The sequence below is a fragment of the Portunus trituberculatus genome, chromosome 31 (assembly GCF_017591435.1).
Source record: "Portunus trituberculatus isolate SZX2019 chromosome 31, ASM1759143v1, whole genome shotgun sequence".
NCBI classification, from domain to species: Eukaryota; Metazoa; Arthropoda; class Malacostraca; order Decapoda; family Portunidae; genus Portunus; species Portunus trituberculatus.
Window position 1 is genome coordinate 16606278 of NC_059285.1, and position 22500 is coordinate 16628777.

Genomic DNA, 22500 nt, shown 5'->3' on the forward strand with positions numbered 1-22500 from the left:
GTCTGTACCCTTGGTCTGTCACCTTGGTCTGTACCGTTGGTCTGTCACCCTTGGTCTGTCACCCTTGGTCTGTACCCTTGGTCTGTCACCCTTGGTCTGTTACCCTTGGTCTGTACCCATGGTCTGTACCCTTGGTCTGTCCCCTTGGTCTGTCACCCTTGGTCTGTACCCTTGGTCTGTACCCTTGGTCTGTCACCCTTGGTCTGTCACCCTTGGTCTGTCACCCTTGGTCTGTACCGTTGGTCTGTCACCCTTGGTCTGCACCGTTGGTCTGTCACCCTTGGTCTGTCACCCTTGGTCTGTACCGTTGGTCTGTCACCCTTGGTCTGTCACCCTTGGTCTGTACCGTTGGTCTATCACCCTTGGTCTGTATCCTTTGTCTGTCACCCTTGGTCTGTACCGTTGGTCTGTCACCCTTGGTCTGTCACCCTTGGTCTGTACCCTTGGTCTGTCACCCTTGGTCTGTACCCTTGGTCTGTCACCCTTGGTCTGTACCCTTGGTCTGTCACTCTTGGTCTGTACCCTTGGTCTGTCACCCTTGATCTGTCACCCTTGGTCTGTCACCCTTGGTCTGTACCTTTGGTCTGTCACCCTTGGTCTGTACCGTTGGTCTGTCGCCCTTGGTCTGTCACCCTTGGTCTGTACCGTTGGTCTGTCACCCTTGGTCTGTCACCCTTGGTCTGTACCCTTGGTCTGTCACCCTTGGTCTGTACCGTTGGTCTGTCACCCTTGGTCTGTACCGTTGGTCTGTACCCTTGGTCTGTCACCCTTGGTCTGTACCGTTGGTCTGTACCCTTGGTCTGTCACCCTTGGTCTGTACACTTGGTCTGTCACCCTTGGTCTGTACCCTTGGTCTGTACCGTTGGTCTGTCACCCTTGGTCTGTCACCCTTGGTCTGTACCGTTGGTCTGTCACCCTTGGTCTGTCACCCTTGGTCTGTACCGTTGGTCTGTCACCCTTGGTCTGTCACCCTTGGTCTGTACCGTTGGTCTGTCACCCTTGGTCTGTTACCCTTGGTCTGTACCCATGGTCTGTACCCTTGGTCTGTCACCCTTGGTCTGTACCGTTGGTCTGTCACCCTTGGTCTGTCACCCTTGGTCTGTACCGTTGGTCTGTCACCCTTGGTCTGTCACCCTTGGTCTGTCACCCTTGGTCTGTACCCTTGGTCTGTCACTCTAGGTCTGTCACCCTTGGTCTGTACCGTTGGTCTGTACCCTTGGTCTGTCACCCTTGATCTGTCACCCTTGGTCTGTCACTCTTGGTCTGTCACCCTTGGTCTGTACCCTTGGTCTGTCACCCTTGGTCTGTCACCCTTGGTCTGTCACTCTTGGTCTGTCACCCTTGGTCTGTACCGTTGGTCTGTCACCCTTGGTCTGCACCGTTGGTCTGTCACCCTTGGTCTGTCACCCTTGGTCTGTACCGTTGGTCTGTCACCCTTGGTCTGTACCGTTGGTGTGTCACCCTTGGTCTGTCACCCTTGGTCTGTACCGTTGGTCTATCACCCTTGGTCTGTACCCTTGGTCTGTACCCATGGTCTGTACCCTTGGTCTGTACCCTTGGTCTGTCACCCTTGGTCTGTATCCTTGGTCTGTACCCTTGGTCTGTCACCCTTGGTCTGTCACCCTTGGTCTGTACCCTTGGTCTGTACCGTTGGTCTGTACTCTTGGTCTGTCACCCTTGGTCTGTACCGTTGGTCTGTACCCTTGGTCTGTACCCTTGGTCTGTCACCCTTGGTCTGTCACCCTTGTTCTGTACCGTTGGTCTGTCACCCTAGGTCTGTCACCTTTGGTCTGTACCCTTGGTCTGTCACCCTTGGTCTGTACCGTTGGTCTGTACCGTTGGTCTGTACCCTTGGTCTGTACCCATGGTCTGTACCCTTGGTCTGTACCCTTGGTCTGTCACCCTTGGTCTGTACCCTTGGTCTGTCACCCTTGGTCTGTCACCCTTGTTCTGTACCGTTGGTCTGTCACCCTTGGTCTGTCACCCTTGGTCTGTCACCCTTGGTCTGTACCGTTGGTCTGTACTCTTGGTCTGTCACCCTTGGTCTGTACCGTTGGTCTGAACCCTTGGTCTGTACCCTTGGTCTGTCACCCTTGGTCTGTCACCCTTGTTCTGTATCGTTGTTCTGTACCCTTGGTCTGTACCCTTGGTCTGTACCCTTGGTCTGTACCCTTGGTCTGTCACACCTGGTCTGTACCCTTGGTCTGTACCCTTGGTCTGTCACCCTTGGTCTGTACCCTTGGTCTGTCACCCTTCGTCTGTACCCTTGGTCTGTACCCTTGGTCTGTCACCCTTGGTCTGTCACCCTTGGGCAGTCACCCTTGGTCTGTACCCTTGGTCTGTCACCCTTGGGCAGTCACCCTTGGTCTGTATCCTTGGTCTGTACCCTTGGTCTGTCTTTGTTTTTATTTTCTTTTATTTTTTTTTCTATTTACATCCTGCGGGCTTTTCACGGGAGTTTATGGGCTAAAGGGGATACTTTTTAAGGTACCTCCTATCTCAAAGTCCACCCGCTAGGAAACTGTTGCCCCAAGTGAGAAAGCCCAACCTACACTCCGAGGACAGGATTCGAACTCGTGGATTTGGAGACCCCTCGGACCCCAAAACATGCATGGTTCCACTGTACCACGGCGGCACAATATTCTTGGTTTCTCTCTTGTTTCTTTGAGTAGTAGATGTTAATGAAGAAATGTAAGAGTCTTCTCCTTCCTCTTTCTCTTCTTCCTCCTTCTTTTTCTTCTTCTCCTTTTCTTCCTCCTCCTCCTCCTCCTTCTTTTCTACTCCCCCTAACTTCTCACCCTCTCACTCACCATCCCGTATTACATTAACCATTTCAGTACGAGGACACATTTTTACCTTGAAATTTGTGTACAATTAGACCTTTTTATTGACATTATGAAGGGTCTACAGAGGTCAGAAGGTTAATGGCCACAGTATTCACCATTCTAAATCACCCCACATTAGTTTTGAAGCTGCATAAAGCCATCAAATAGTAAGGAGAGTGAGTATGGAAACTTGTCACGGTACTGAGAGGGTCAAGGGAGTAAAGGAAGCTACAAGAAGTTATTGAATCTGTACGTAAGTGTCTCTTCATGTATCTTATCTACTTAATTACATCTCTCCTCTTCGTCTACAAGTTTATCCAATCTTCCTCTCATTGTCTTTAATAAGTCTGTGCCAAGAATCTGATTGCTTATTCGCTTACTATTTTATTTCAAGCGCCAGTATCATTCTGTTTTTCTATTTTCATTGTTTTTTTCTAAGTTTATCAAGCTTGAACCCATTATTTCTTCTTTTACCAATCCATTATACCTTCTTTGTTAATCCTGTACCCATTTTTTCTTCTTTTATCCATCCATTTAGATTCTTGTGTTCTTATTTTATCTTCTTTGTTAATCTGCTACCCATTATTTCTTCGTTTTCAGCCTTTGTTAATCCTGTATCCATTATTTCTTCTCTATCAATCCATCATATATTTTTGTTTATCTTCTACACATAATTTCTTCTTTTTTCAGTCCATTATATCTTCTTTGCTAATCTTCCACCCATTATTTCTTCTTTTTCAATCTATATGTTAATCCTGTACCTATTATTTCTTCTTTTATCAATCCATTATATCTTCTTTGTTAATCCTCTACACATTATTTTCTTCTTTTTATTAATCCATTTCACCTTCTTTGCCAATCTTATACCCATTATTTCTTCTTTTATCAATCCATTTCATCGTTGCTAATCTTCCACCCATTATTTCGCGTCCTGTTCTGAGTACTGTATCTGAGAATTTTGTTCATGTCGTTTGTTACATGTCAGCGTCACCGTCCTCATGTCATCTTTGTTACGCCACCATTGTTATGTCACTTCTTTACGTAAGAGAGAGAGAAAAAAAAAAAAGGTAATGAAAGTAAAAATAGAAACCCCCCCCGCACTTACATGCCAGTTCCGTGCAGGTTCGAGAGAATTAGTCGAAAGAAAGGAATAAAAAAAATATATACCTTCTTATGTTATCCTAGTGTCATGTCACCTTTATGTCACCTTTGTCATGTCACCTTTTGTTATATCACATCACCTTTGTTGTATCTCTTAGGTCACCTTTGTCATGTCCCCCGCAGCACTTCAAGACCTCTGTAGGGTGAGTCGGGTGCAGGTCAATTGGTTCCTAAGCTGGTCCACAAGGCAGCTGGTCCACAAGGCAATGAGTACTCAAGCCAGGTGGTCATCAAACCAATTGAGACCAAAGCCATCTGGTCCACAAGGCAATTAATGACCTGAGTACCAATCGGTGAAAGAGATAGAGATAGATAGATAGAGAGAGAGAGAGAGAGAGAGAGAGAGAGAGAGAGAGAGAGAGAGAGAGAGAGAGAGAGAGAGAGAGAGAGAGAGAGAGAGAGATTTCTTCATCTCAGCTCACTCTTTTGAACCTGTAAGAGAACTGGCAAATAAGTGGGCCTCTTTTTTTTTCATTTTATATTACCCTTTGCCAGTTTTCCCCTCTCACATTAAAAAAAAGACAGTAAATGGGTGAGTCGAGGGTAAGGAGGCGACAGGAATAAGTTACTTTATTTATTGGCCACGCGAACTGACCAGCAGCGCGTGTTGGTTTGTTTGCCTTCACATTGCATTGCTCCACTCACTCGTTTTGTATGGGGTGAGACACAGGGATGAAGGATGAATGTGCACGTAGGTGGGGCGGTGGGGGTAACAGTTTCTCTCTCTCTCTCTCTCTCTCTCTCTCTCTCTCTCTCTCTCTCTCTCTCTCTCTCTCTCTCTCTCTCTCTCTCTCTCTCTAATTACAAAACACAGAATTTCACTTTATTATACCGAACGACGTTCTTAACAACAACAACAAAAACAACAACAACAACAACAACAACACACACACACACACACACACACACACACACACACACACACACACACACACACACCGCGTAGTGTTGTGGTTAGCACGCTCGACTCACAATCGAGAGGCCCGGGTTCGAGTCCCGGTAAAACGGCGAGGCAAATGGGCAAGCCTCTTTATGTGTAGCCCCTGTTCACCTAGCTTTAAATAGGTACGGGATGTAACTCGAGGGGTTGTGGCCTCGCTTTCCCGGTGTGTGAAGTGTGTTGTGGTCTCAGTCCTACCCGAAGGTCGGTCTATGAGCTCTGAGCTCACTCCGACTGGCTGGGTGACCAGCAGGCGACCGAGGTGAACACACACACACACACACACACATACACACACACACACACACACACACACACACACACACACACACACACACACACACACACACACTCAGAAGAAGTCCTCGAGAACCGGCTGGCGAGGTGTGGTGGGTGGCGTTGTGGTGAAGTCACGTCCTTCCTTCAACACCATCGGCTTCATCACGTCTTCCCCTAGATCGTCCAGGAAGGGGGAGGCCACAAACACTGGCTGGAAGGCGTCAGAATCACTCTTCCCCTCCTGCGGGCTTGGGTTGAAGGGAATATTGACGTGCGGCGGCCTTCCAATATTCCCTGACGTCACCTCTTTCTTGTGGATGACTTTCTGAGGTGGTATAAAGACCCGCTGTGGCTGTGGGCGCGGCCTGTTGTGCTGCGGTGGCTGCCCTTGCTGTGGGAGTCGCTTCTGTGGGCCTTGCTGTAGCTGTGACGTGGGGAAGGACGCAGGGCTCCCCAACAGACCAGGTTTCTTTGGTTTACTTGTCTTCAGGTGTTGGTGTGGCCGTCCTGCGGTCTGACCGGCGCCTTGGCTGGGGGGTAGGGGCAGCAGGGGCTTGGATGGCTTCAGGTGGGGTCTAGTGGGGAGCCTCAGCGGGACGGGTGGGGGGCTAACCTGAGTCCCTTGTGTGTTGAAGTGCGGCGCCTGGTGCAGTGGCGGCGGGGCGCTGATGTGGTTGGTTTGTGTGGCGCCGCCTGGCCTGATGAAGTTGTAGGGGAAGGTTGGGGGCGGCTGGATGGCGGGCAGGGACACATGCTGCAGGTGGGAGTGTTGCGGGAAAGCGTCCTTTTTCGGGGGGAAGAACAGCACGTTAGGGTTTTTCTGGGGTTTGGTGTGGGGTTGATGGGAAGTTTGTGCCACAGGGAACTTTAAATCGACCCCTGGAATTCCTGGCGGGGTTGGACGGGGTGGACCGGCGAACCCTGGGGTGATGTGGTTAGGGGGAGGGGGTCTGAGTCCGCCTTCGTTTGGTGGGAGGAGGGAGGAGGGCGGTGGAGGTGGAGGAGGGGGAGGAGGTGGAGGAGGAGGGCGAGGAGGGCGAGGAGGGCGGAATGCTGGTGGTCGTTTCCCTCCTCCATTTCTCCTGTTAGTTTGAATTTGCGGAGGGAGAAGCTCTGGCCGGAGGTGAGGGGAGGGAGGAGGGACCTTTCGGCGGAAGGGACGAGGGGGCCTTCCTCCTAATCCTCCTCCTCCTCCTCCTCCACCTCCTCCTAATCCCCCTCCTTTTCTCCTCACGTCCTTCTCGTCTCCTCCAAACAACCCCGATAATTTCTGGAGGAAGAACAAATCACTCTCCCAAAGACCCCTTGCTGCCGCCTCTCCCTCCAGTCCCTCCTCCACTTCTCTCCTCTCCTCCGCTTCCTCCTCTAGTTCCCTCGCCCCCTCCCTCACCTCCACCTCTCCCGGGAATGTGATTTTTCCTCCATGCACCTGTGGAGAGAAAGATTTGTCAGTGGTGGTGATGATTCGAGTCAGGTGTGTGTGTGTGTGTGTGTGTGTGTGTGTGTGTGTGTGTAAAATGTCAAGAGTATAAATTAACTGATTATTTGAATGAAAGGAAGTGAATGAACAAATGAATGAACGAATGAATGAACACTTTATTGAGGAAGGAAGCAGGAAAGGAGGAAGTGGAAGAGGAAGAGAAGGAGGAAGAAAAAAGAAAAAAAACTGTGAAAAGAAAAGGGAAAAGGAAAAGATGAATGAACGAAGAAAGAAAGAAAGAAAAGAAGGAAGGAAGGGAGGAAGAAAGAAACGAGACAAATGAGTTGACTTTGATCTTCAGCTGAAAAGAGAGAGAGAGAGAGAGAGAGAGAGAGAGAGAGAGAGAGAGAGAGAGAGAGAGAGAGAGAGAGAGAGAGACAAAGAGAGAGAGTGTTACGTGGGCAGTAGGGTTCAGAGTAGAGGTCAAAACAAATAAATAGCTTGGCAGTCAGAGAGAGAGAGAGAGAGAGAGAGAGAGAGAGAGAGAGCGAGAAGTCATTGGTTTTACGTCCTCTCTTGGTATGTGCAACTGACAGGCGGAACTCTGGCGAAGGAGTGATAACTTAAGTAAAATAGTAGCAGGCAGTGGTAGTGGGGGGGGAGGCAAGGGAGGCATGGGGGCAGAGGGGACGAGGGCAGTGACAGGAGAGTGCAGGAGGTGTGGGTGGGGAGTGGGGGGCGTATGTGGGGAGTGTGGGCGTGTGGGCGTGTGGATATGTAGGAAGAATTATTGCGGTAGGAGATTTATTATTGTTTTACTGAGAAGAATTAAAGAAAAGACGAGATGACAGTTGCTCTCTCTCTCTCTCTCTCTCTCTCTCTCTCTCTGCTTTCAATAGGTTCTAGGTTTTAAAGGGTGATTTTGTGGTTCTCGTGGCAGATTAACAAGGTTTCAACATTATTAACAAGGAAAACACTCTTCAAAACACTGCTAATCACCTCTGTAACCTTTCAAAATAGTAGTGGTGACAGAAGCCAAGCGTTTCTGAATATGGGTCTCTCTCTCTCTCTCTCTCTCTCTCTCTGTGTGTGTGTGTGTGTGATATGTTAAAGATCTTTTTCTGTAGTACCGTAGTTAATGTAGTGTAATATAGTGAAACAGCTTAGTAAGGATTAAAAGACTATTCTTATTATCTTATTTATTTATCCATTTATTTTCATTAATTTAGTTTTTTCATGATTGTGTATTTATTTGTTTATTTATTTATTCAGTATTGGTGTTTGAAGTTCCTTTTTAGAAAGAAACAGAAAAAAAAAGATGTGAGAGAAACAGAACAATGAAGATAATAATAACAATAATGGTAATAATAATAATAATAATAATAATAATAATAATAATAATAACAATAGTGATAATAACAATAACGATAACGCACAACAAGAATATTCCAAAGAAGTTTATATGCGCCATCCTTTTAACGCGTCACGAATAACAGGAAACAACGAACAATGCAAGGAGAATCAGGAAAACAGTGCAGGAGACGAGGAAAGACTTGGCAGGGGCGGGAACGTCTTAATATTGTCCTGGGGAGTGGAGATGGCGATGACTCTAACAGGGAGAAACAGCTGGAGAGAGAGAGAGAGAGAGAGAGAGAGAGAGAGAGAGAGAGAGAGAGAGAGAGAGAGAGAGAGAGGGGGAGAGGGTACCAAGAGGCGATAATGTCCGGTGTGCACTAAAAGAAAGCATTGTGTTGGTTGGTAGCAAGAGGAATAATAAGTTGGTGTTTTTGGAGAACCGTACTCTGCAGATCTTTATCCTGAAACACTTTCTGCGCCGGACCTTTGCTTCATTCAGAGGTTCTAGTCTAGCACAAGTCACGCGGGTTTCTTAGTATATTTTTAAAGTTCTAATGACATTTTAACCCCCTTCAGTACTGGGACGCTTTTTTTTTTTTTTTTTCTTTACCATGAGTTTTGGGTACGATTAGACGGTTTTATTTACATTAAGAAGGATCTATGGAGGTCAGAGGATTAATAGCCAGAGTCTTCACTATTTTTAATCCCCACATAAATTTGCCTATGGAGGTCAGAGGATTAATAACAAGTCTTCACTATTTTTTTTAATCCCCACATAAGTTTCTGAAGCTGTATGAAATTATTAAATAGTAAGTAGAATATATATGAAAACATGTCATGGTACTGAAGGGGCTAACAAGATTTTTACACCATTTGTAGGAGAAACATTGCTGAGAACTCTGCTAATCATCTCTGTGGGTTTTGATCAGAAACGAAAGATTTGTACATTATTAACGAAATGATGATTTGTACTTTGTTAACGAAATGATCTCTGTAATCCTAAAAATATCGTGGTGAAGTTACATGCATTTCCTTTGGGTTATAATGACAGAAAATCCGTATTCAAAGACGTTTCTCTCTCTCTCTCTCTCTCTCTCTCTCTCTCGACGACATTCAGCCGAGTTTTCGTGTTAATGACGTATAAATTTTGTTAGTTAGTCATTACAGCCAATTAACTTTTCCTAAACAATTAGTCTAACTTGAAGGACTACCTCACCACTTCCCAGGAATACATGAAAAAAGGAAGCTAAACAAGGCCAGCAGAGTATATGTGTGTGTGTGTGTGTGTGTGTGTGTGTGTGTGTGTGTGTGTGTGTGTGTGTGTGTGTGTGTGCGTGTGGGTGTGTGTAGGGTGTGCTGCGAGCTTTGTGCCTATTATGAAAACTCCAAGTCATTTGTATATTGGCTAAACTCATGTCAGTCTGCTACATTCTTCATCAACACTCGTTTAGAGACTGTCCTTTATTTTATTTATTTATGTTTCAGTTTTTTGTTGTGCTCGGCCAACGTCACTAACATAAAAAAAAGTGAAGTAAAAAGTGTTGCGCTGTTCTTGCTCCATCATGTGTTAGAGAGAGCGAAGAAAGGCAGGACGCGTAAAAAAAAAGTGTCTCTATTTAAAAAGAACCAACGCTACGAGAACCGAGACAAAACCAGTTGATATTCTGAGATGCCTTGACGCTCCTCCTTCTGAAGCGTTTAACCCCTTCAGTACCATGACGCATTTCGGGATTCATTTCGCTTTCTTTTTAGTGACTTTATACAGCTTCAAAAACTTAAGTGAGGGATTAGAATAGTGTAGACTGCGGCCATTAATCTTCTGACCTCCATAGACCCTTCCTAATGTCAATAAAATGGTCTCATCGTACACAAAACTCAAGGTAAAAAATGTGGCCCAGTATTGAAGGAGTTAAATCGTGGGTAGGAGGAAACACAGACACAAAAGGAGAAAAAGGAGACGCTTCTAGAGTGTACCAGTAAAGAGATGGAGGAGTGAAGATACTGCATGGGTAACTCTCGCATTAGTAAAGTGGACAGAAGAGGGGTGGGAGTGACTGGTAAATCGTGGAGCTTCCCCTGCTCTTGCCTGCTTCTATACTTTCTACTCGAGACACTCATAGATAGGAAGTGTTGTGCAGGGAGGCCGGGGGAGAAGGAGGCATACAGTTAACAAGTTTGGGAGAAGGATAAACACTGAGGTAACGGGAAAGGACAGTGGGAGATTAGTACTGCAGCAGTGAGTGGAGGAATCAATGTATAGTCTGTCAGAGAGAAGAATTCACACCCACCCACCCACCCACACACACACACACACACACACGCACACATAATGATCTATAATAAATGTGTTCAGGTGTTCAATGTGAATGTGATAGAGCAAATAGTGAAGGAAAAAATGTAAGGACTGAAAAACAGACAAACGCTCTTTTTATGTGCGAGAGAGAGAGAGAGAGAGAGAGAGAGAGAGAGAGAGAGAGAGAGAGAGAGAGAGAGAGAGAGAGACAAAAACACCTTGTCTTGTCCCGTGTATGTACAGCAGGCCGAAGCTGTGATGTCACTGTATAAAATTAGCCCAAAGAAGAATTAGAAAGAAGGAAAAAGAAGTAGAAGAATAATAATAAAAAGATGTAGTAGAAGAAAAAGAAGAAGCCGGAGTAGAAAATGAAGGAGAAGAAGAAGAAGAATTAGAAAATGAAGAAGAAGAAGAAGAAGAAGAAGAAGAAGAAGAAGAAGTAGAAGTAGAAGAAGAAGTAGTAGAAGAAGTAGAAGAATTAGAATAAGAAGTAGAACTAGAACTAGAAGAAAAAGAAGAAGAAAAAGTGAAAGAAGAAGAGAAAGAAGAAGAAAAAGAACAAGGAACAGAAGAAGAAGAAGAAGAAGAAGAAGAAGAAGAAGAAGAAGAAGAAGAAGAAGAAGAAATAGAAAGAAAAGAAAAAAAATAATGCACACTTGGCTCTTACTTTTATTTAGTCTTTTACCATTATCATCATCATCATCATCATCATCATCATCAATATTAGTAAATTTGTTAGAAGCACGAACGACTCTCTCTCTCTCTCTCTCTCTCTCTGACAATGACATTCAAGCAACGTTTCAAAAAATGTAATTTTTTCCTCCTTTTCCTTTTTTTCCTTCCTTTCTCTTTTTTTTCCTTGTTTTTTTTGATGAGGTGGTGAGAGGAGGTGGGGAGGACAGGAAGTGTGTATGTTCTGTTTCTTTATCAATGTGCTGCTCGTTCCAGGAATATGAGGACCGAAAAAAAAGTAAAGAAATGAAAATGTAGACTAGTGGTGACAGGAAAGTTTAATTAAGATGAATTTATATTGGTTACCTGTTTATTTTTTTCCCGTTTTTAGAGAGAGAGAGAGAGAGAGAGAGAGAGAGAGAGAGAGAGAGAGAGAGAGAGAGAGAGAAGGCAAGTGAGATTAATAAACAAAGGTCCGCTCAGGAAAATACTCTCTCTCTCTCTCTCTCTCTCTCTCTCTCTCTGTGTTCGTGTGTGCGTGCGTGATGTCTCAAAGTGCCTCGGAACAGCTAACAAGTCTGGTGCTATTTATTTATTTACTTATCTATTTTTGTTCTTTTCCGTGGTTGGTGTGTGTGTTCATACGTATTGGGTGTTGTTATCTCATGCCTTTATTAGCTGGTAATCTCTAGTGCGTTATTTCCCATGAAGGAGAATTATGTTTTTCTTGTTATTTAGAAAAGGAAAGGGATGTTTGTTTTTTTTCTTCGGCTTTTTTGTCATCAGAAATTATGCTCTATCTTTTCCAGTTTATTTTTCTATTTGAAGTGCTGATTTCCCTTTGTTGATTTCCACGGACATTTTCCAGCTGTGTTTTTTTTCTCTTATCCCCGTTTCCGCTTATCTCCGCTCGTCTCTGTCTTTCTCTTTTTCTTTCGAGAATAACATCCTCTGCTTAAAACGTTCATCCTCTACAATGTACAGTACTTGTATTGCTTCATTCCCACTCAATGTATGCCAGTATTCTACAGTAAAGCGATTTATTCTCTCACCGTAACTGTTTTCAAAGCCAATAGAAATGATTAGCTGTGTTCTGAAGGTTGTTTTTTCCTGTTCACAGTGTAGAAATATTCTTAATCTATCGCTAGAACCATAAAACCTTTCAAAAACATGTGTATCTTCACCGCCACCGTTTTCTAAGCACGTTCTTAACAGTGTTTTTACCGTTCATAATGTAGAAATCGCGTTAATCTATCACTGCAACCATAAAACCTTTTAAAAACATGTGTAACTTCATTGTGACTCTTTTCAAAATCCATGAAAATTATTAGCCTGGTTCCTAAGAGTATTTTAACAAGTTTCAATATAGAAATTGCGTTAATCTGTCAGTTGAACCATGAAATAAGAAACAATAGGAAACTTGTATGACTTCAATCACAGCCTTTCGAATGTAGCGGAAGAACGCGATCCTCTGATGTAACTTTCTCTTCATTCAAGCTCTATTCTGCCTTCGTTTTCTTGGTCTTTGGGTGACGTAAGAGATATGAGAAAGGTGGCGTGAGCAGAATCCCGAGTGTCAGTAGTCAGAAGCAGACCGGACGAGAATATATTATGCGTTCGAGCTTGACAGAGTTGTTAGAAAAATAAGACAGAGAGGAATGCGTTCTCAAAATAGAGTGGTAGATGAATGGAGTCGAAATTAGACTGTTAGTGCAGTCAATTGGGGGCTTAAAAAGAGAAGATTAGATGAATAGAATAAATGTCAGGAATAGGTAGGCAGGTTTGAAGAAGTAACCCACGAGTAGACATGATGACTTCCTGTAACATCCAAGGGTAACAAAAACAGCTATAAATGAAAATAAAGAAAGAAAAAAAAAGCCAATTAAAGTGTCGGTTTCCATACAGCCACAAGCTTTAATCGAAATCAGAGAATCTTAAAAACTTCCCTCATGAAAGAATTCGAGTTTTAGGAAGGAAATGGTGAGACAGGAAAGGAGCTCCAGAGTTTATTACGCCTCAAGTCACAAAGGATGGTAAGAAAGGGACAAGAGGGTGGCAGGATGCATGGAGGAGTGGAGGAAGGGACGAGAAGCAGGGCTGGGACAGGATACACTACTATACATTTCAGCGGTGGACAACGTCAACATGACTCGTCGGCTTTGTGTTATTTTTCACGAGTATACTCCTCACATAACACATATAGCACTGTGGTATGCTAACCATGAATTACGAACGGATGTTCAAGGTAGTGTGTTGAAATATCATACTCATCCAACGATTCGTTTAGGAGATATCTACATAAAACACCGTTTGTCCACCGCTGAAATGTATAGTAACAGGGTGCTGAGTAAGTTAGATAGAAGTGGAGGAGGAGGAGGAGGAGGAGGAGGAGGAGGAGCTAGTATAACAGTTCTAATGATGACTCTCTCTCTCTCTCTCTCTCTCTCTCTCTCTCAAAGGTCAGGGTATTAAATGTGTTAATTAAGTCCTCAGTCGTGTGTGTGTGTTTCACTGTTTGATCTGCTGCAGTCTCTGACGAGACAGCCAGACGTTACCCTACGGAACGAGCTCAGAGCTCATTATTTCCGATCTTCGGATAGGCCTGAGACCAGGCACACACCACACACCGAGATGACAAGGTCACAACTCCTCGATTTACATCCCGTACCTACTCACTGCTAGGTGAACACCACCTACACGTGAAAGGAGACACACCCAAATATCTCCACCCGGCCGGGGAATCGAACTCCGGTCCTCTGGCTTGTGAAGCCAGCGCTCTAATCACTGAGCTACCGTGTGTGTGTGTGTGTGTGTGTGTGTGTGTGTGTGTGCTGCGAGTCTTGGCTAAATGCTGATTTGAGGCCTGTAACTAAACAGTACAACTTGTGTATTAAACAACTGCTTGGGGTTAGAACAACAACTTGCAGTGACACGTGCTATGTGGAATTAGGTTACCCATCAGTAAAGGACCTTGTGCTAACCAGACAAAGAAAGTTCTTTGAAAAGATGTGGCAAGAAAGAGCTCATATGAGTGATGACCCTTTGATCTTTGCTATTAAGACAACTCTTAATCTTTTATTTCTCAACTAAGCAATGATGACAAGGATGACACAACTATTGCTATTGGAAAACCTAAGCGTGACATATCCACCTCAAATTCATCCAGGAGAGTAACACATAAAGAAATTAATCTTAGTTTCACGCTTCATGATATTTACACATGAAGGAAAGGAATCAGAGAACACCTAAGGATTTCTTTCACTGGATTTCGTCTCTCAGCACACTGGTTAGCTGTTGAGGTGGGAAGGTGGAATAGGCGTGGGTGTGGTAGCCTGCCTCTAGAGGAGCGGCTCTCACTGCGGACAGGTGCAGACAGAGGTTCACGCAATCCAGCAGTGTGCCCTCTCGCAACACATCTGAGACACTGCAAGAACTGTGCAGTGGCTCTTTTGGCAATACAAGTTTATGTATTACTAAAAGCTCTATCTTGAACTTATACACTCATAATTAGTTATAATTTGGTGTATTTTGGTGCTTAGTTTTGATATATTGGTTGTCATTGGTGATATGTTATCTTTCTGTCAGTAATGAATAAGAATTATATGATACTGAATTAGGCTGGACCAATAAATCAATATTGTTAAATGATTTTTTAACTGTACATGTTGTGGTCAATAAAACTGTGAACTATGTTTGTGTGTGTGTATGTTTGTGTGTGTGTGTGTAATTCACTGTTTGATCTGCTGCAATCTCTGACGAGACAGCCAGACGTTACCCTACGGAACGAGCTCAGAGCTCATTATTTCCGATCTTCGGATAGGCCTGAGACCAGGCACACACCACACACCGGGACAACAAGGTCACAACTCCTCGATTTACATCCCATACCTACTCACTGCTAGGTGAACACCACCTACACGTGAAAGGAGACACACCCAAATATCTCCACCCGGCCGGAGAATCGAACCCCGATCCTCTGGCTTGTGAAGCCAGCGCTCTAACCACTGAGCTACCGGGCCGTGTGTGTGCATGTGTGTGTTTGTGTGTGTGTGTGTGTGTGTGTGTTTGTAAGAAAATTACATACTAGGCCGTGTTCACTTTCCGTTTCTCCTCATTTACTATGTGTGTGTGTGTGTGTGTGTGTGTGTGTGTGTGTGTGTGAGAGAGAGAGAGAGAGAGAGAGAGAGAGAGAGAGAGAGAGAGAGAGAGAGAGAGAGAGAGAGAGAGAGAGAGATCCTGTTTACAGTACAAGTTTTCCTGAAAGCAGACATTTACCACATGTGTCAAGTCAGGTTCAAGATATTTTTTTTTAGATATGAATTTTACTTTTCCTCCTCCTCCTCCTCCTCCTCCTCCTCCTCCTCCTTTGTCTTCTTTTTCTTCAATCTCCTCCTCCTTACCATCCTCCTCCTCCTCCTCCCCCCTCTTCCCACTGCTGCTGTTACTAGTACTACTTTACTATCTTTACTACTACTACTACTACTACTACTACTACTACTACTACTACTACTACTACTACTACTACTACCACTACTACTACTACTACTACTACTACTACTGCTGCTAATTCTTCTACTACTACTACTACTACTACTACTACTACTACTACTACTACTACTACTACTACTACTACTACTACTACCACCACTACTACTAACTCTTCTACTACTACTACTACTACTACTACTACTACTACTACTTGTTCATCTTGTTTCACTGACTGATGACTGCCTTGTCTGTAACTTCTCATTCACTCTCTCTCTCTCTCTCTCTCTCTCTCTCTCTCTCTCTCTCTCTCTCTCTCTCTCTCTCTCAAAAAAAAAAGAAAAGAAAGACAAGAGGAACTAAGATTACCACTCTCCTCTAATTATCTAACCACTTTTCCTGCACTGGTTGTTGCCTGACGAGTGTGTGTGTGTGTGTGTGTGTGTGTGTGTGTGTGTGCGTCTGTGTGTGTGTGTAATTCACCACCACCATGGTCGCCTGCCGGTCACCCAGGCAGTCTTCCCTATTACGGAGCGAGCTCAGAGCACATAGACCGATCTTCGAGTAGGACTGAGACCACAACACACTCCACACACCGGGACAGCGAGGCCACATCCCCTCGAGTTACATCCCGTACCTATTTACTGCTAGGTGAACAGGGACTACACATCAAGAGGCTTGCCCATTTGCCTCGTCGCGCCGGGACTCGAACCCGGCCCTCTCGATTGTGAGTCGAGCGTGTTAACCACTACACTACGCGGTGTGTGTGTGTGTGTGTGTGTGTGTGTGTGTGTTTATTTTTTATATTATATATTTTATTCAATTTTTTACTCATTTTTCCCTATATGTCTGTAATTTTTCCTTCTTTGCCTGTTTTTCCCCATTTTTCCTTTCTTTCCTATTTCTCTTATTCCTATTTTTCTTATTTTTCCTTGTTTTTCTAATTTTCCTATTTTCCCTTTTTTAAATCAATTTTCTTATTTAATCCTATTCACCTCTACTTTTCCTTTATCTCTATTTTCCCTCTCTGTTCTCTATGTTTTTTCCTATTTTTTCCCTATTTTTCCCCAATTTTTTCTCTATTGTACGTTTTGCTAATCTTGTTTTCTTTCCCTTATTTTTATTGTCTTGTTTGTTCATCCCTTTGTCTGTTTCCTTGTCTTTTATTTCCTTTTTCAGTTTCAGAAAGCCTTAGAATTTATCTTTAAAACTGGATCAAAATTTGGTATCTTTTGGTTGAATTAAAAGGAGGAGGAGGAGGAGGGAGAAGAAGAAGATGAGGAGGAGAAGGAGGAGGAAGAGGAGAAAGAGTACTAGAGGAGGAGGAGGAAGAGGAGGAGGAGGAGGAGGAGGAGGAGGAAGAAGAAGAAATATACATTAGACAGGAATGCTTGTAAATAAGGAAGATGAAAGGAAGAAAATAGAGAAGGAGGAGGAGGAGGAGGAGGAGGAGGAAGAAGAAGAAGAAGAAGAAGAAGAAGAAATATGCATTAAACAAGAATGCCTGTAAATAAGGAAGAGGAAAAGGAAGATGATAGAGAGAAGGAGGAGGAAGAGGAAGAGGAGGAGGAGGAGGAGGAGGAGGAGGAGGCGGCTAGAAGGAGGAAAAAGAAATGAATAAGGAAATTTCTGGAAAGAATAAAATGCTTTGTTTCAAAATGAGGTCGAGAAGAAAATTAGTTTTGTTTGTGAGTTTGTTTGTGAGTGATCTGTTTTATTAGTGAGTTAATTTGCTTGCTTTGTTTATTAAGGTAGCTAATAATTTGGTAGTCAGTCAGTCAATCAGTCAGTCAGTCAGTTCAGTCATTTACGTATTTAATTAGTTAGTTCGTCAGTTAGTCAGTCAGTTAAATGGAGAGCTTGTTGATTTAGTTGTTAGTCAGTGAACCATCTAGTCAGTCAGTAAGTCAGTCAGTCAGTCGGTCAGTCAGTCAGTCAGTCATTTAGTTAGTTATTTGGTTGGTCAGTTTTTTAAATATCATAGTCATTCTTTCAGTCAGTCAGTCAGTCAGTCATTTAGTTATTTATTTTGTTGGTCAGTTGGTTATCACAGTCAGTCAGTCAGTCATTTAGTTAGTTAGTTGGTGAGTTGGTTGATTATCATAGTCAGTCAGTCAGTCAGTCAGTCAGTCAGTCAGTCAATCAGTCATTTAGTTAGTTAGTTGGTCAGTTGGTCAGTTATCACAGTCAGTCAGTCAGTCAGTCAGTCACTTAGTCAGTCGAACAGTTAGTTTATTGATTAACACGTAGTTTCTTGATTTCAAAGTGGATATAGCGAGCGTGGTAATGTACAGAGACAGGCGTGATGGGGGCAGGTCTGGAGAGGGTTGGCAATCAGGACAGAAAGAAGAAATATTGAGCTGGGATTTCATTAAGGTGGACTGAAAAAGAAGCGGGGACGAAACTGGGTAGGAAAAAAAGATACAGAGATGAGTGAAATAGACTAAACTCTCAGGTGTTTAGTGCATATTCTGAAACACTTCCGCGCAGCACCTTCACTATTTTTCAAAGGGCTCCAGTTGAAGTGACACGGGTTTTTGATCGCTTTAGTGCTAAGACGTGTTTCCATATTTATTCTGCTTATTGTTTGGTAACTTTATGCAGCTTCAGACACTCACGTAAGGATTGAAATAGTGAAGACTGTGGCCATTAATCTTCTAACCTCCATACAGCCTTCCTAATGTCAATAAAACCGTCTAATCATACCGAAAACTCATGGTAAAAATGCGTCGCAGTACTGAAGGGGTTAAGGATGTTTCTGTGATTCCAATGACATGTTAACTAGTTTTCTGCATTATCAACAGGAAAAATGCTCTTTAGAACTCGGCTGATTGTCTCTGTGGTCCTTGAAAATGGTTACGGTGAGAGAGGGAAGCGTTTCTGAATATAATATAGGGAGATGTATAATAGTAGAGAAGCTTATTATAGAAAGCGATGATAGGTGGATAGACCGAGTGTGTTTCTATATAGATACAGCCACTAGTACACCTGAAGCTTATTTTTTTGTAGCTTCCCTGATGTTCCTTCTTGTAAGAAACTGTTATTCACTAAATTTGTCTAAAATGTTAAGATGAAAAATGTAATAGCTAGCCCTTTCATATTTCACTTCCTTTTTGTAAAAGAAAATGGTTTTATTCGAGGTAAACTCAAATGTAAGATGAAGCCGCCTTCCTGCGTGAAAAGATAAGAGACAAGAAACATCAGACCTGTACACGAAGTAACCCCTTTAATGAAACTCAACGTGTCTATTTGCACCTATTTCCCTCATGCATAAATATGTGTAGTCCTTTTAAAAGCTCCCTAATGACTCAGCACTAACAGCCCTGATTACTAAGACCAATACGTTCATCTAACACTATTTCAGAACCATTTTCATTCCTGTCTGTTCTTTTGATTCTATTCTTATCACTCTTACACCCATCATTCCTTGCATCGTGATTACTGATACTGTGTGTGTGTGTGTGTGTGTGTGTGTGTCACCCTTGCTGAGACATTAGTTCTGTATGGACAGTTGAGCAGAGGAGCAGACACCCAGGAATACTTTTGTTGCTCTAACGTTTCGGAAAAAAAAAAAACTTTTCAGAGAGATACCTTCAGATGTCACCCTTGTTGTATCTCTGTATAAACTGCGAATGTTTTTTTGTCAGCCTTGTATTCCTTTAAAAACTGCAAATGTTGTTTTTGTCAGCCTTGTATTCCTTTAAAAACTGCGAATGTTGTTTTTGTCACTCTCTAAAAACTGCGGATGTTGTTTGTGTCAGCCTTGTATCTCCCTTCAAAGATGAAAATGTTGTTTTTGTCACTCTCCAAAAAAACTGACGATGTTGTTTTTGTCATTCTTGTATCCCTTCAAAAACTGCGAATGTTGTTTTTGTCACTCTTAAAAATCTGAGGATGTTGTTTTGTCATCCTTTACAAACTGAAAATGTTGTTTTTGTCACCATTTAAAAAATGAAAATGTTTTTGTCACTCTTTTCAAATCTGAGGATGTTGTTTTGTCATCCTTTAAAAACTGAAAATGTTGTATTTGTCATCCTTTTAAAAACGTGAGAATGTTGTTTTTGTCACCCTTGTATCTTCCTTAAAAGATGAAAATGTTTTGTGACCCTTTATAAAATCAGAATGTTGTTTTGTCACCTTTTAAAAAGTGAGAATATTGTCTTTGTCACCCTTTCAAAATTGAGAATGTTGTTTTTGTCATGCTAGTCTAGTTGTATCCCCGTTACCTTTTTGTCACTCTTGTTGCCACTCTTTGAAAACTGAGAATGTTGTTTGTGTCACCCTTGTTTGCCTTTCAAAACCTCTCTCTGGTTTCCTCCTAGCCAGCTCGTACCAGGATTTATTGTCAAGTGTTTTGGCTGTGGAAGATTGTAACAGTTAGCTTAGTTTGGTTGTCAGTATGAGGCTTTTGTCACTACTATTTGCCCTGTCAATTAGATTACAGATGTGGGCGTCAACTTTAAGAACATCAGACAATCAGACAATGAGGGAAGCTGCAAGAGGCTGTCAGGTCTACACGTGGCAGTCTCTGTATGAACAAAACTACTTACTTCCATCTATCATTCCCCATCCAGAGTATTGTCTAATCTTTTAAAGCTTCCTATTGACTCAGTACTAACAACATGACTACTGAGTCCCTGCCATTCATCAACTATTGTATTAGAAAACCAGTTCCTTCCCATTTCTTTCTTAAAACATGAATTTCTCAAGCTTAAACCCACAATTTCTGGCTCCATCCTGGCTACTGATCCTAAGAACTTTGCTCATGTCCCCTTTGTTATAACCACTTCACCACTTCAATACTTCTATCAGGTCTCATCTTAACCTACTGAGATGTGACTTACTACCAGAAAAAGAAAAAGTTTAGTGGGTAAAAAGATAATGAATGAATGAAGACAGTGTTGTTTGTCCATAAAAAAAAGAACACAATGATGAAATATAACTACAATGTAATAAAGAACGAGGAAAAAGAAGAAAAAAAGAGGAAAAAAAGGAGAAATAAAGGAAAAACATAGAACTAGAACACGATACGAAGAAAAATAGAATAAAAAAGGAAAAAAAAACAAAACAAGGAAGATAGGAAGGAGGAGGAAAAGAGAGGGAACAAATTACAGGAAGGGAGGGAGGAAAGTAAGACAAAGACACAGGAACTCAATCACAACACCAGTACTTTCAGACATTCCTGCACACTGAAATTCACACGCACACACGCACACACACACACACACACACACACGGGTCAGCACACCAGGAACATAATGGTACTAAAATATTCATCACAACTATTACTCCTTTTCCCTCTTCCATTTCCCCTCCCCCCTTCCATTTCCCCTCCCCCCCTATAACCTTACCCCTGAACCTTCTCCCCTCACCCCCCTTCCCGCCCGTCCCACACCAACAAGAATGAGTGCAGTAACCTTCTTGACCACTCCATCCCCTCCCTTCCCCTCTTCCCTTCCACCACCACCACCACCACCGCTCGGCCTTCACCGCGCCACCCTGAGCCAGCTGTGTGTGTGTGGGAGGGGGTGTTGGGGAGGGGAGGGAGAAGGGAGTGGGGAGGGGAAGAGAGGGGAGAGAGAGGGGGTAGCATCAGGAGGGCAGTGGGTCGAGGGGTTATTGTGTTGGTTTGTTTGTGGTGGTGGTGGTGGTGGTGGTGGTGGTGGTAGTGGTGGTTGTGGTACATATTGTCGATATAACCACCCTTTCTCTCTCTCTCTCTCTCTCTCTCTCTCTCTCTCTCTCTCTCTCTCTTTTGGCAACTTTCTCTACACACAACATTATCATCTTCGCTCTAAATCACATCTGAGTAATTTGTGAACACGCTCCTTGCCTCAGAGAGAGAGAGAGAGAGAGAGAGAGAGAGAGAGAATATGAATGACCTACATACACTCTCTCTCTCTCTCTCTCTCTCTCTCTCTCTCTCTCTCTCTCTCTCTCAGTGATCCACACATTGTTGCACACCTTGTCTCTCTCTCTCTCTCTCTCTCTCTCTCTCTCTCTCTCTCTCTCTCTCTCTCTCTCTCTCTCTCTCTCTTACCCTAGAGCTAACTCTCTCCCTCAGTGAAGAACGTCCCTCACCCTGAACCTGAATCTCTCTCTCTCTCTCTCTCTCTCTCTCTCTCTCTCTCTCTCTACGAATATCTATCTACGTATATATCTATCTGTTTATCTATCTATATATTACACACTATCTACACACACACACACACACACACACACACACACACACACACACACACACACACATATATCCGGGCCGTGCTTTCCCCGACAGGTAACACCACACACCTGTCACTCTCCCGAGGACCACACCAAATTTCGGGTCTTTTTTCTTTCTTTCTCTCTCTAACTGTCTCTTTCTCTCTCTTTTTCTCTCTATTTTCTTTTCTCTTCTGGCGCCCGAGACTGCCACCACCACCACCACCACCACCACCACCACCACCACCATCGCTAGGCACCAGCACCACCACTACTACTAATATTACTGGTTTTTTGTTAGTGTGTGTGTGTGTGTGTGTGTGTGTGTGTGTGTGTGTGTGCTTCAGCTGCCTGTTATACTTGTTCACCTTTTACTTATTTATTCTTTTCTACTTTTGTTTTATATTTAGTTTATCTATTTACTTTTTTTTTTAGTTTTTTTTTGTCGTTAAAGAGTTGATTCTCTCTCTCTCTCTCTCTCTCTCTCTCTCTCTCTCTCTCTCTCTCTCTCTCTCTCTCTCTCTCTCTACAATTTCGTCACTTCTGGAATTTCTTTTTCAGTTTATTTATTTCCTATTTGTTTGTTTGTTTGTTTATTTATTTCTTAATTCATTCACTATTGTTTATTTTGCGTCTCTTTATTCTATTTCTTCATTCATTTATTTATTCATTTACCAATTTTATCTCAATTTTTAAGTTTTGCATTTGTGTTTTTTTTATTGTCTGTATGTATTTATTATTATTATTATTATTATTATTATTATTATTATTATTATTATTATTATTATTATTATTATTATTATTATTATCATTTACTTCGTTTTCTTTCTTTTTTCTTTTTTTCCTATCCAACTTTCATTCCCTCTCT

The 22500-nt window shown here is 42.9% G+C and overlaps 1 protein-coding gene and 1 long non-coding RNA gene across 2 annotated transcripts in view; one reads left to right on the forward strand and one right to left on the reverse strand.

Moving 5' to 3' along the window:
• LOC123511416 overlaps positions 1-4779 on the forward strand; it is a 7087-nt gene extending 2308 nt beyond the window's left edge. Inside the window, exon 2 of the long non-coding RNA XR_006676790.1 lies at positions 4703-4779. This is a non-coding gene — a long non-coding RNA (uncharacterized LOC123511416). The remainder of the gene's footprint in view (positions 1-4702) is intronic.
• A 376-nt stretch (positions 4780-5155) lies between these two features.
• The window catches only part of LOC123511417 (vegetative cell wall protein gp1-like), a 22321-nt gene continuing 4976 nt past the window's right edge, over positions 5156-22500 (reverse strand). The window contains exon 2 of the mRNA XM_045267284.1: positions 5156-6634. Within this exon, the coding sequence (XP_045123219.1) occupies positions 5279-6634 (1356 nt within the window). The 3' untranslated portion in view covers positions 5156-5278. The remainder of the gene's footprint in view (positions 6635-22500) is intronic.